This window comes from Seriola lalandi, unplaced genomic scaffold, assembly GCF_002814215.2.
Source record: "Seriola lalandi dorsalis isolate HSWRI2012SDOR001 ecotype SW California unplaced genomic scaffold, Sedor1 jcf7180002054544, whole genome shotgun sequence".
In the NCBI taxonomy this organism is placed as follows: domain Eukaryota; kingdom Metazoa; phylum Chordata; class Actinopteri; order Carangiformes; family Carangidae; genus Seriola; species Seriola lalandi.
In genome coordinates this window covers 1,404,001-1,415,471 of record NW_019525097.1, presented here as the reverse complement: position 1 = coordinate 1,415,471, position 11,471 = coordinate 1,404,001, and the positions used below count along the sequence as shown (strand labels likewise).

Below are 11,471 nucleotides of genomic sequence, written 5' to 3'. Positions count from 1 at the left end.
CCCTCCTCCCCCTCCCCCTCCCCTTCTTATCTCTTACTCCCCCCCCATTTGTTTTTCTCACCTTTCTCACCACCTCTCAGGTCTTCTTTCCTGGCAACGGTGCGTGGGATCAAGGAACCACTGTGGTTTGCATATAAGCTCATTACTCTGACTGACAGAGAACTTACACAGCTGCTGCATGACGGATCACAGAGAAGAAATCACACATGTGCAGCCTTTTATCAGCAACAGACTGGGTGCCATTGTTATTGCTTTGGTTGACTTACTGTCTGGCAGTTGCATAATTTTCCTTTTATAATCTGAAGCACGTGCACAAGTGTGGCGGGTGTGTTTCGTGTGCGTGTATTTAGTTAGTTTTTGAAGCAAGAGCAGAACTTCCTATGAACATGCTAACATGCTAGTTAACAGCAGATGGGTTGTGGGTGGGTGAAATATATAATGTATGAGGAAAATATTAATTACATAGAATGTGAAGATATTTTAAGCTCAATATTTCGTCAAGGCACGATTTAGACTCTGTGTTTGGACTGCTGAACTCCTTGTGATTTATTATTTATTTTGGGCAGCAGCCAAACGTTATGAGCTTTTAAATAGTTTGTCTTTGGGAAAGAGCAGTGACATACACGATTTTAATGTCAGTCTGTGTTCATGGTTTTTTGTAGAAATAGGCTACCTGTTTACCGTTTTCATTTTACCAATATTATATTTTCATACACAAGTTATTTTCATTGAGACATTCCTGATTGTTCTTGCTGTAATATTATCACCATCCTCCAGCAAAGTTCTCCAACTACCTTCATTATAGTGTCTGTTTTATAAATCTGGATGTAATATAATCATATCTAAATTAAAACACTAAGAATGTAACTAGATATTACATTTATTTGGTCGTTTTAGTTCTTAATTAAAATTTCTTTAACTTTATGGTTAATCATCATGAGATTTATGATTTGAAACCCCTGATCGCTTCATGAGGTCACTGACTGAAGATGCGTAGTTTCTACTTTACTTTTAAATTCCTCATTTCATCAAATCTTTAAACAATCAAAGCTCACATCATAAAAAGATATACATTAAATAAATAAAACAGATGTTTTTCAAATAAAGTCTTTTGTGTTGCTACTTTCATCAAATCTAGAGTATTTTAATGATATGATTCATGTCAAAAGAAGATCAAATTTGAGTGCAATCAATTCAATGATACTTTCATCTGGTCCCTTCTCTTTTAGTTATTTTAATTAGTTATTTTAAGTTCCAGACTTTGCTTGCAGCAGCCTGAGGAGCTTTGTACAGACAGATAGGATCCCAGTGGACGTAAGCTTCCAGCTCAGTGCAGTGAAAAATGCAATGAAGCCTTAAACCGACCGTGAACAACGTTTATCACTAAGGATCTATTGTATGTGGCGGGCGATAAAGACTAGAAAGGCAAATTCACTGTCGCATTAATTTGTGAGGAAACCCGAGCGCAAGAGCTGGGAAGGTGGCAGGAGGCAGACATGAGAAACTTCTTCATTCAACTCAGCTCAACTCATAGTAATGTAACTTGTGTAATGTATTGTAACTGCTGGTTATTATTTTTCACTTTATTTGTCCCTGTCGAGTTTTCCAGCCCATCTTTCCAGGGACTTTGTGAAGGTTTCGTGAAGGTTAGAGAAGGAAGGGGAGAGTGTGGCGTGAAGAGGAAGCAGAGCCATGAGGGTGAAAACGTAAGAGGGAGGAAAAGGACGCAGTTAGCACAAGGTGGAGCTGAGAGTGCGGAGGAGGAGCTGAGGATGTGTAATAGTTGAGTTAAGAATCCCCAGAGCTCTGAAAATGGAAACTAAATCCTTTTTGATAGAGTTGGAAGCAAAGTTTATACTTCAGACCGAGGGCAGTCTCACTCCCAAGTCGTCACATTCGGACGCTTGGTCACGACCTCTTGGCCGCTTTTTGAATAAAAACAGCACCGTGCTGCGATGACAGATGCAGGAAGTGGGATGATAGGAATAAAGCATCTAAACTAATGAAAAGAAAACATATTTTCCAACATATGATTCAGTTAAAGCAAGCCCACGCAGTAGTACGGAGGACTGTAAGACTGGCAAGGACATACTGGAGAAAGTATTGTGACTCAACTGGAAACACAACTCAGGTAGGAGGGGTGTGGGGAATGATTAAGAAGATGGGAGGGGACAGGAGGGGGTGGGGTTGCAGCTACAAAAGGAGAAAGGTTGAGTTCATAATAAATTGGTACAAAGTTTGAATAATTTGTCTGAAAAATGTTTCAGAAATAAGATTTGAAACCTTCCCAACACAGAATGCAGTTGTTTTAACTGATGAGACTGCGTTTTATAATCTTAGCATCTTATGTGTTTAAAATTTCCCTTATGTATTATTGTCATTACGATTTTGTTATTTCATAAATTGTTATTTAAACTGTTTGTAAAAAAAAGTTTTTCTCTCTCTTGAAAATGAGATCTCGATCTCAATGGGATTTACCTGAATAAATAAAGGTTAAATAAATAAAAGAACGAAGAAGACATTTACATATTACACAATCTGCACAGAGCAAGGTGTGGGTGTTAGGGAGCAGGAGCATTTCACACAGAAACCTTTGCATCACACTTTGCAGGATAAACTAACATCCCAGAGGCCACAGAGCAGATCAGACGCAGAGATCGTCCAACACGTCATCATCTCATGCAGGAAATGTGCAGAGGAAAGGCTGGAAGTGATCGCACAGCTCCAGTAACTTTGATTATCAGAGATCAATATGAAAAGTATTGTAGTGTGTGGAGGTCGTGGGGAGGACACATGACAACTGTTTGTTTTGTTTTTTTTAAGTCGACTGGACTAATTAAACGAATTAAGAAAAAACCAGACAAGGACACCTTTCTTAGTTTTTGGTTTTTCAAAGAACACCTGGAGTTTAATTTTTTTTTCTGCAACTGGGAGGCCGAGCTGTGTGACTACAACATAATGTGAACACATGAAAGGCGTCCGCTCTGCTGGATGCGTTCGGCCTCAGAGCTGCTGTGGAGTCAGAAGCAGTTTGACCCATGATCAAGTATCTGTCATGATCTGCCCTGAGGGGACTATCTCTGTCGACTCTCTGTTTGACTCTTTATGTTTGGACATTTGTTTGTTTCCTGTTTTATTTTTTTTAATTACTTCCCATGTGTGTCTCAAGGTTACGTTACTTCCTGTTTCCCTCCTCAGTGATTGTCTGCCCCGCCCTAATGTGTCTCACCTGTACGTAAGTCTCTGTCTTCCCCTCTGTCTCTGACCTGCGTGAAGCGTCCCCTGCATGGACTTTGCATGTTATTGTAATTTTCTGTTTTTTCTTCCTGTGTCCAAGTTTCTACCAGTTTTGCCTCCTAAGTTTGGATCTTCTGCATTTTTGTTTGACGAGCTTGACAGTGTCAGACAGTTTCACTATTAAAGTATTTTCACTCCAACTTCCAGCCTTCGTGTTTGTCTGTGTTTGTGTCTAGTTAACTTAAACCCAGACAGTACAGACAGTACATAGTGGATTCATAAAGACCTGAAAGCTCTGCCATGAATCGTGCTTTTACCGAGGGATACATTATAATGTAAAGGGCTTCTAACATGTTGCCCTGCTGATGTACAGCAAATAAGGTGAACAATGTATTAGGATTGGATCAATATAATGCAGTTTCACAAAACACCAACCACCCACTACAACTTCAATATTAAACATAATGTAGGATTATCACTTTTCTGACAGTATTTGCTAAATCTGAACATTTAAATATCTTTGTGAAAGTAGATTTCATGGCAGAGTGCTTGTCGCTGTTGGATTTTTAGCGCTTAGTGTTTCATAAATGTTAAAAGTTCCAGTTCCCCTTCAGCTCTTTATAGTCTTAAGGAGAGAGCTGGTTGACACAGTTCTCATCAAGCACACAGTCGTCTCAACCTGTAACCTGTTCCCTCTTCTCTCTGTGACAACTTGCGACGACTGCTCTCCACAGGGATGCAAACATTATTTTTAAAAAATTCCCTGATTTGATAATCACCCGATGACACAAGTGAAAAGCTGCCAAAGTTGAGTTTTGAAAACAGCACGACGGCGATTCAGAAACAAAATGCCCTTGGGACCTTTGAAATAAACATCTATTGCGTGCTGTGCTCATCCTCCATCACCTACTCATTACTACACTTAGGAAGGTGGAGCGAGAGGGAGGGGGGCAGAGAAGAAGAGGAGAGGTGGAGGAGGAGGAGGAGGGTGAAGAAAAGGGTTGAGACGGGCCCAAAAATAAAGGAAGGAAGAGCGCTAATGAGTACACTCAGGTTCGCTCAGTTGCTGTGACAACGCGCCGGCTCAAGCCACAAGACTGCACATCTAATGACTAACACACACACACACACACACACAGTTGGGAGTAGAGGACACAGTATACCCCTTCAAGCTTTTTGTCATCTTCACAGGTTTGCAGCCGCACAAACCCCATCAGAACACCACACACTCCACCGACGCCACAAATGGCACATGTCCATACCCCTGCATGTGCGTGTGTGTGTGTGTGTGTGTGTGTGTGTGTGTGTCTGCGGTGAAGACTATCAAATAGGTGTGCCAACATAAAGAAACGCAGCCAGCGCTTTGAACCAAATCAATCAGGACCACCACGGCGTGATTGTGCCAGTTGGAGCGAGCTGTATAGTTTTAGAGGAGTGAGGAAAAAAAAAACAAAAACCTGCACAATGCAGCAGATCCTCCTGCATCAAGACCTCGGGCATCCAAACTGACAGGCACTGAACACGACACAGGAAGAATATAGTTCCTAAAATGTGCAAATATCGTTTCTAAAATGTGTGAATTCGACCAGATGTATGAAAAAAGGAAGTTGAGGCACTTGGCAAAGATGTTCTGTCTTGCCATTTTTCTTCGTTTCAGTTCTGGAGCCGCAGTATAATGCTGTTTGTCAATTACCTCCCACAGTGGAGTCGGGTTGGGCAGCACAATGACATATATACACTGTAAGATGATAGGATTTAACCACTTCTAACTTGCTGTGCGATATTAGAAAAGATGAAAAAAATTGAGTGTGTATATGTATGAACACATGATGATGAACACATTTCATCACAGGTTTAGAAGCTGTCTACTTCCTGGCTTTGTAAATGTTTTTTTCATAGAAACAAAGTTTAATTGGACTGGCAGACATCAGTATTTAAAATAGTTGGTATTCTCCTTTAATCTGCACAGTGATAGCACATCTACGGCTACCTCCAGTGCTCCCTGCACAGTAGGTCACAGCTGCAAGGACAGTGCATCTGGATGTGTGTGTGTGTGTGTATGTGTACTGTATGTTGCTTTGTGAGTTCATGCATGTGTATTTGTCTCGGCATAAGTACTGTAGGGAGAATGTCCTCTCCAGGGGCCAGTGCATGGCCCGGGGGCTCGAGTTGGCAACACTGATAACCAAGATCAGCTGTTCAACTAATGAACCTCCAGCATAAACAGACACAAACACACACACTTACACACACACAGACACACACAGACACACACACAAACACACACATGAAACATGCAGACACAGCTTGAGTTTTGAGAGGTGGAGGGACAAACAGATGTCACATTGAAGCTGGGAGGAGGCCTCTTCTCATCCTCACACTGATTCCTCAAGGCAAACTGTCTGCACACACAAACACACACACAACAGATAACATTCTTCTGCAGAGCACAGCACAGAACCTCTCAATCTCTGTCTCCCTTTTTATGTCAGTCCAACATGAGGCAAGAAGACAAAGGGAGCATCACTGTGCAAATCAAAAATTCATCACCCTACACTCATATTTTAGCTTTATTCATTTGCCAAAAACAGAGACAAAACACACAATAAGCAAAGTTAAAAATGAGTTTGATTAATTGTTTATTCATCAATTGTTTTCATATTTTGCCCACAATAATTGTGTCGTAAAAATTTGATATTGTGTGAGTCCTACAGGAAAGTACAGTGTCATCTGCAAACTGTTTGAATTTTTATGTATTTTCTCACTGGCATAGTAACCAGTAAAGGATTATATCTAAAACCTGCACGGCACAAGCTCACCTTCCTCAGCAGGTTGCAGATCCTCTCGATGTTTCGCAGTCTCTCCCTCTGTAAGCAGGCAAACAGAGGAGAAGAGGTAAGTCATAGGATTCACAGACTTATTTTAGATTTATTTCATTTATGACAGCTGAGTACTGACATCCAAGTAAAGATGAAACAGAATAGAAATAGTGCAAGTTTGTCCTTGTACTGTACTTGGAGGGAAAGCAGGTGATGCAGAGATACAACGAGAAGCTACAGAGACTATCACTGTCAAATATACATGAAAGCATCTTGCATCTTATTTTAATGGTAGATGCCAAAAATCATGAATCTGATAACTTCAGACTTGACTTGACAAAATCAAAAATGTGCGGTGGATGCATGTTTCAGGTGTTAACGTGAAGTTGGACCTAATTTCGCAAGGTAAAAGTTTAACTGGTGTGGCTAAAAGCAGCTAGCAGGCTAATAAAATCATTCCACTAAGTTGTAAATAATACTCCCTCTCATCAAACACTTTCATTAATCTCTTTCACTGCAGCCGATCAGAATCCCTCTTTGTCTGCTGCCTGTATTGTTCTTCTGTGCAGCTATAAAACCGCATGATTGAGAGCTCCATCCCACGCTCTCTCTCAAGCCGACTGGAGATCCTCGTGACGCTGCGTCTCAAATTTCAATCATACTGATCTCTGGAAGAGCCGGGGTCGATTCACAATGACGAGTGAATGTGTCTCGCTCTGTTCTTCAGAAAGATGAATGAAGGCTGAAACTCTGCGTCGCAGCAAGAAAAATCTGGTCTGACTGCTTTTTTTTTATAGTGTTCAGAGCCTGAACTTCAAAACTGCAAACCAAATTTCACATCTCACAAATTTTTTTTTTATATGTAAAATCAGATATTTGACAAAAATATATTTTCAAACGTAATTATTTATTCATTTATTTCTACAGACTGGTGTTCTGTTGCCTGATCTGTTTTTATTCCCCATAGTTCATTAACTTACAGAAAGAAAAGAAACAAACATGAAAAGTGAGCAGCAGCAGTTGTCATTCCGTTTAAACTGTATAAGTTAGTGCATTTCTATGTTTGTATGTTCTTTGTGAGTATTAAGCTGTAAAAAGCTTAAATCAGCAATCAACACAATGCTGAGCCACCGTTTCACCGAAGCTTTTAACGTCGTGATCAAATATTAACTAGCTCCTACAGAGACGCAGTATGGACTGTGAGTGGCAGTGCAGTGTGTTCCACAGGGGGGCGATGCACGGCTCCGGCTGCTTATGAATCATATATTGATCGGAGCTCCGGAGCTGTTTGTGCTCGCGGTTTGACTTTATCTCTGCTGCTGAATGAAAGTGTGCTGAAATAATTGGAGTGAAAACAGGGCTTATTGTGATTTCCTTTTTTTCATACACTGACAGCCACAGGCCGGTATCTGTGTCTGTATGCTTCATACTGTGGCCTACATCCAGGCCCCTCTGTGGGTTTTTGCCTCACCTGTGCATTTTTTATATCATACGTTTAACGCTGAGTGCAGGGAAGAAGTCTGTGTGAAAATGTGCCAGCGAGAATCTTCTTCTGCTCAAACTACAGTATGAGCAGTCACGCTTCAGTGATTGTGTGTGTGTGTGTGTGTGTGTGTGTGTGTGTGTGTGAAATATGATTTTTCATTATCCACAGACTTCACTCCTTAATTTACTGTAATTTATGATCAACTTTTAACAGTTTATGTCTCTTTTTTTTTGTTTATACCATTGATTTCAGTCTAGTAATTGTAACAGCTGTTTATTATAAGACAGTTTAAACAGGTTGATGGTCGTCATGTGGACAGACCGGCAGCAGTGCTGTATTTAGAAGCACAAATCAAAGGCTAAACAGGAAACCTGCAGCGCCACACAGCCTTGATTAACTGTGTGTGGTTCAGTATGGATTACGCAAGATTACTTCTCGTGATTTTTTCTGGCAGCCTCCAGCACCTCCAGTGTGTGTGCACGTGTCTATGACTGGATCTAATACCGAAACTCTGTCAAATGAGGCACTAATTCTACATTCATGTCATATTACACTTTTATCAAATTACAACTTTCCGACTTGCAAAACTCCTGCTTCACTCATGCACCACCTACACTGCTGAACTGACTGATTACAGACGCTGTAGTTAGTTTAAGTTTTCCTCTTAGATTTCTTCTTTTTAGATAAATTATTTGTTAATTGTCTTAGTTAGAGTTAGTGTGTGTGCATCTCCCTCTTTTGTCATGAACGTGTGTTTTTCTGAGTTTGTGTGTTGAGACTTGACAATAAAAGTATCCCGACTTCCGCTCCTTCAGTCTCCCATCTCCCCCCAAAACACCTCAGGGGACTTTACCTCATTTCACAGGAGCATCAGAAGGCAGTGTGGGGGAAAAAGAAATATGTATATTGCACTGCCTTTTACCTTTTCATTATTTCAAATGTTTTAAAGTACAAGGAGAAGCCGGTTCAGTCGAAGAAACTTTGACTTTGAAGTGCAATATACGGCAGAGGCATGATGGGCAATAAAGGGAATCTATGATTGGGAGGAGGAACGGCGGGAAAGTGAAAGAATTTGTATTCATAGTGGTGAATCACATTTTCCTGCAGAGCTCTTTCATGTTCTTCAAAATGCAGAATTTTAACCCTCCTTCTGCCCTCAATATGCCCTCAGCAGACGTATTTCAACACACAGAAGGGTCCAAAGTGGTCTCTGACTTTTGAAACCAGACCGTTTCTGACAAAAACACAGCACAACAGCCATGAAAGGCCTCGGCTAATGGCCAATTATCTTTACCGCTAATGTCTATTTTTGGTTGAGACCACGCATCTCATCACGGACACCTCCTCCCCTCGCCTTCATCTACTGCCGGGTTTGAACGAGGACACGCAAATATATTCATCCCAGAGCAGCACTGTGTGTGTGTGTGTGTGTGCTCACGTACACCGACAGACAGACACACACACACACACACACACACACCCGCAACTGTCTACTCATTAGCAGGCAATTAGTGTGATGGGTCTTTGAAATGTTACTCAGCGAGAATTTGCTTGACAAGCAAGAGTGGCGCGGAAGTACAGTATATAAACAAGAGATGGAAGGAGGGAGGGTGGGGTGGGTGGAGGGGCTTTAAGTTGACCTTTATTCAACCAAGCCAATTAAAAGCAAACTCTCATTTACAGGGAATGGCTCGTGTGGACAGTGAGCCCCTGAAGATGACGTGGAGGAGGGTGTTCATCATGTTCCACTGGAGTAAACTGTGTTCATGTGAAAGACATGAGCAGTGAGGGAGATGGACTGATGAGGAGGGGGTGGGGTGGGGGGGTGCATTTAAACAGTGTGATAAGGCTACAGAAGCTGTCATCACTTCTGCTTGTGTCCTTGGTGGAACACTAATGAACATCAATCGGTTCCACTAATGAATTCACATCCATAAAACATTGGAACAGAAAAAAAAAACCCACCAGTCTCTCTTTTCCTCATCTGCTTCCTCAGTTATCATCCAGAATCCGATGATATTATCATCGCTCCTGGTTATAGCTTTATCCCCTTCATAAATGTGTGTGTGCATATGAATATGTAAGAGTGTGCATCCTCACTGTGTTTGTGTGTGTGTGTGTGTGTGTGTGTGTGTGTGTGTGTGTGTGTGTGACACAAAACAACAGATGCAATGAGCTTTGGAAACATGGAAACAGCACGGTGGGAAGTAATGCAATTAAAAGCAACCTCACACCACACGACATTTCAAGCGATTCAACTGTCACAGACTAAGTCCCAGTGTTGGAATAAATCTGCTTGGTGTAAGGTGATCAACCAAGCTGTCTTAAGTCGTTTTCTTTTTCTTGACGTTCCAATAAAATCAAACATGTTTAATATCATACGTTTTTTGTCTCGGCTCATGCAAATAGTGACGTTCAGTGACACTTTCTCCGGCATGAAAAAAGAAGCAGTAATCTGAGACGATAGTGAGCATGGAGGCAACTCCGGGGAAGCACAGCAATGTGTAAGGCCGTCATTAAATACGTAAGGGAGGCAAGGGCAACTGGACACAAGGACAATTATTTCAAAATAAGACAGAAAATCATAAATACAAATTCAAAACAGTCATTTTAGGGGCAGAACATGACAATTATAGTGTTGAGTTACTAACTTTATAAGACAGCAAAGACTGTATATAAAGATGGACATAGCCTCCATGACATCACCCACAGGTGTCTAAAGAGCGGTTTTGAAGTTCAGAGTGGGCTGCTCCACTGTCACCATCTTGGCAGTGCCTGACTCCGCCCTTAACTCCCATCTAATCCAAAAATGGGCAAAGAGGAGAGGCATGTGTGGAGCTGAGACTTCGGTGCATGTGGCTTGTGGCAAGATCACCCACCTGTCACTCAAAGAGGCCACGCCCTAAATTATGCATAACTTTAAGACATAATTCTCCCCCTTATGAAGGAGGAAATGCATTTATGAGACCTCATTTGAAAGGTAACATAATGTAGTTTCTGAAAATGTGTTTGTTTTGCATGTGACTTCATGTGACAATGCATGGGTTTTTTTTGTATTTTTAAAAAAAGTCATATAACATAACTACCAATAGGATATACTTCATACAAGAACAATGAAAAAGCTCCACAATACTTCAACATCTTGTCAAAAACTGCTCTGTGAAGCTTCAAGGCCCCTAGGCCTACTAGTTTAGTTAAGTAGGCCTTTATAGTTCCTTTTTTCACTGGTGCCCATAAACCTCTCTAAAAGGAAAACTGGGAGAAATGTGCTTTAACTCTTAAATATGAAATAATAGAAAACATACTGAAGCGTTTTGATCCCTAAGACACAGAGCTGATCCTTGTCGGTGTGACACAGCTCATGCAGCAGGCTCTCAACTGTCAAAGCCTATTGGTCTTCGCTCTGACGTGACCACCAACTGTCAGAATGGCCACTTTTATCACCAGCTTTTTAGGGGGTTATCAAGTGCTGTGGTGTCAACCCCGGTCGGAGAAATAGAAAACACTTAGGAGGGACAAACAGGAACATCCTCATGCCAAATTGCAACATGCAGGGCCAGACTCTCAGGCCATGTTTTCACTAATGTTTTCACAGCTCAGCGAGTTTCACCTGTTAATGCATAATACTTAGGCAATCTGTGATGATGATAATGTCACACAGTATTCCCTCTGTAAACAGCAGGTTACATCTTCAAAGATATTTTTCAAAGGAATCTAACAGATGTCTGATCTTTTGTCTGCCTGGAATGATACAACAGCAAAAGCTAATGTTGAAATCCAGTTTTTATACAGACAGCGACGCTGCATCCTGTTTCTACTTCTCTGAATGTATGATAATCATGTTCAGTACGTTGCCCAAAGGAGAAGGTGGTGCACAATGTGGAAACAAGGTCCCATGTTTCCTTCTTTTGTACTGGATGTAGGACTCC

The 11,471-nt window shown here is 41.3% G+C and overlaps 1 protein-coding gene across 3 annotated transcripts in view; it reads right to left on the bottom strand.

Moving 5' to 3' along the window:
* cnih3 (cornichon family AMPA receptor auxiliary protein 3) overlaps window positions 1-11,471 on the bottom strand; it is a 63,142-nt gene that overhangs the window by 29,169 nt on the left and 22,502 nt on the right. For all 3 annotated transcript variants that reach the window (XR_015437788.1, XM_087176220.1, XM_023415160.2), the window contains exon 3: window positions 6,057-6,104. Coding sequence is in view for 2 of the 3 variants with exons in the window: in XM_087176220.1 (XP_087032346.1) it covers window positions 6,057-6,104 (48 nt within the window). In the remaining variant the exon portion in view is untranslated. The remainder of the gene's footprint in view (window positions 1-6,056; window positions 6,105-11,471) is intronic.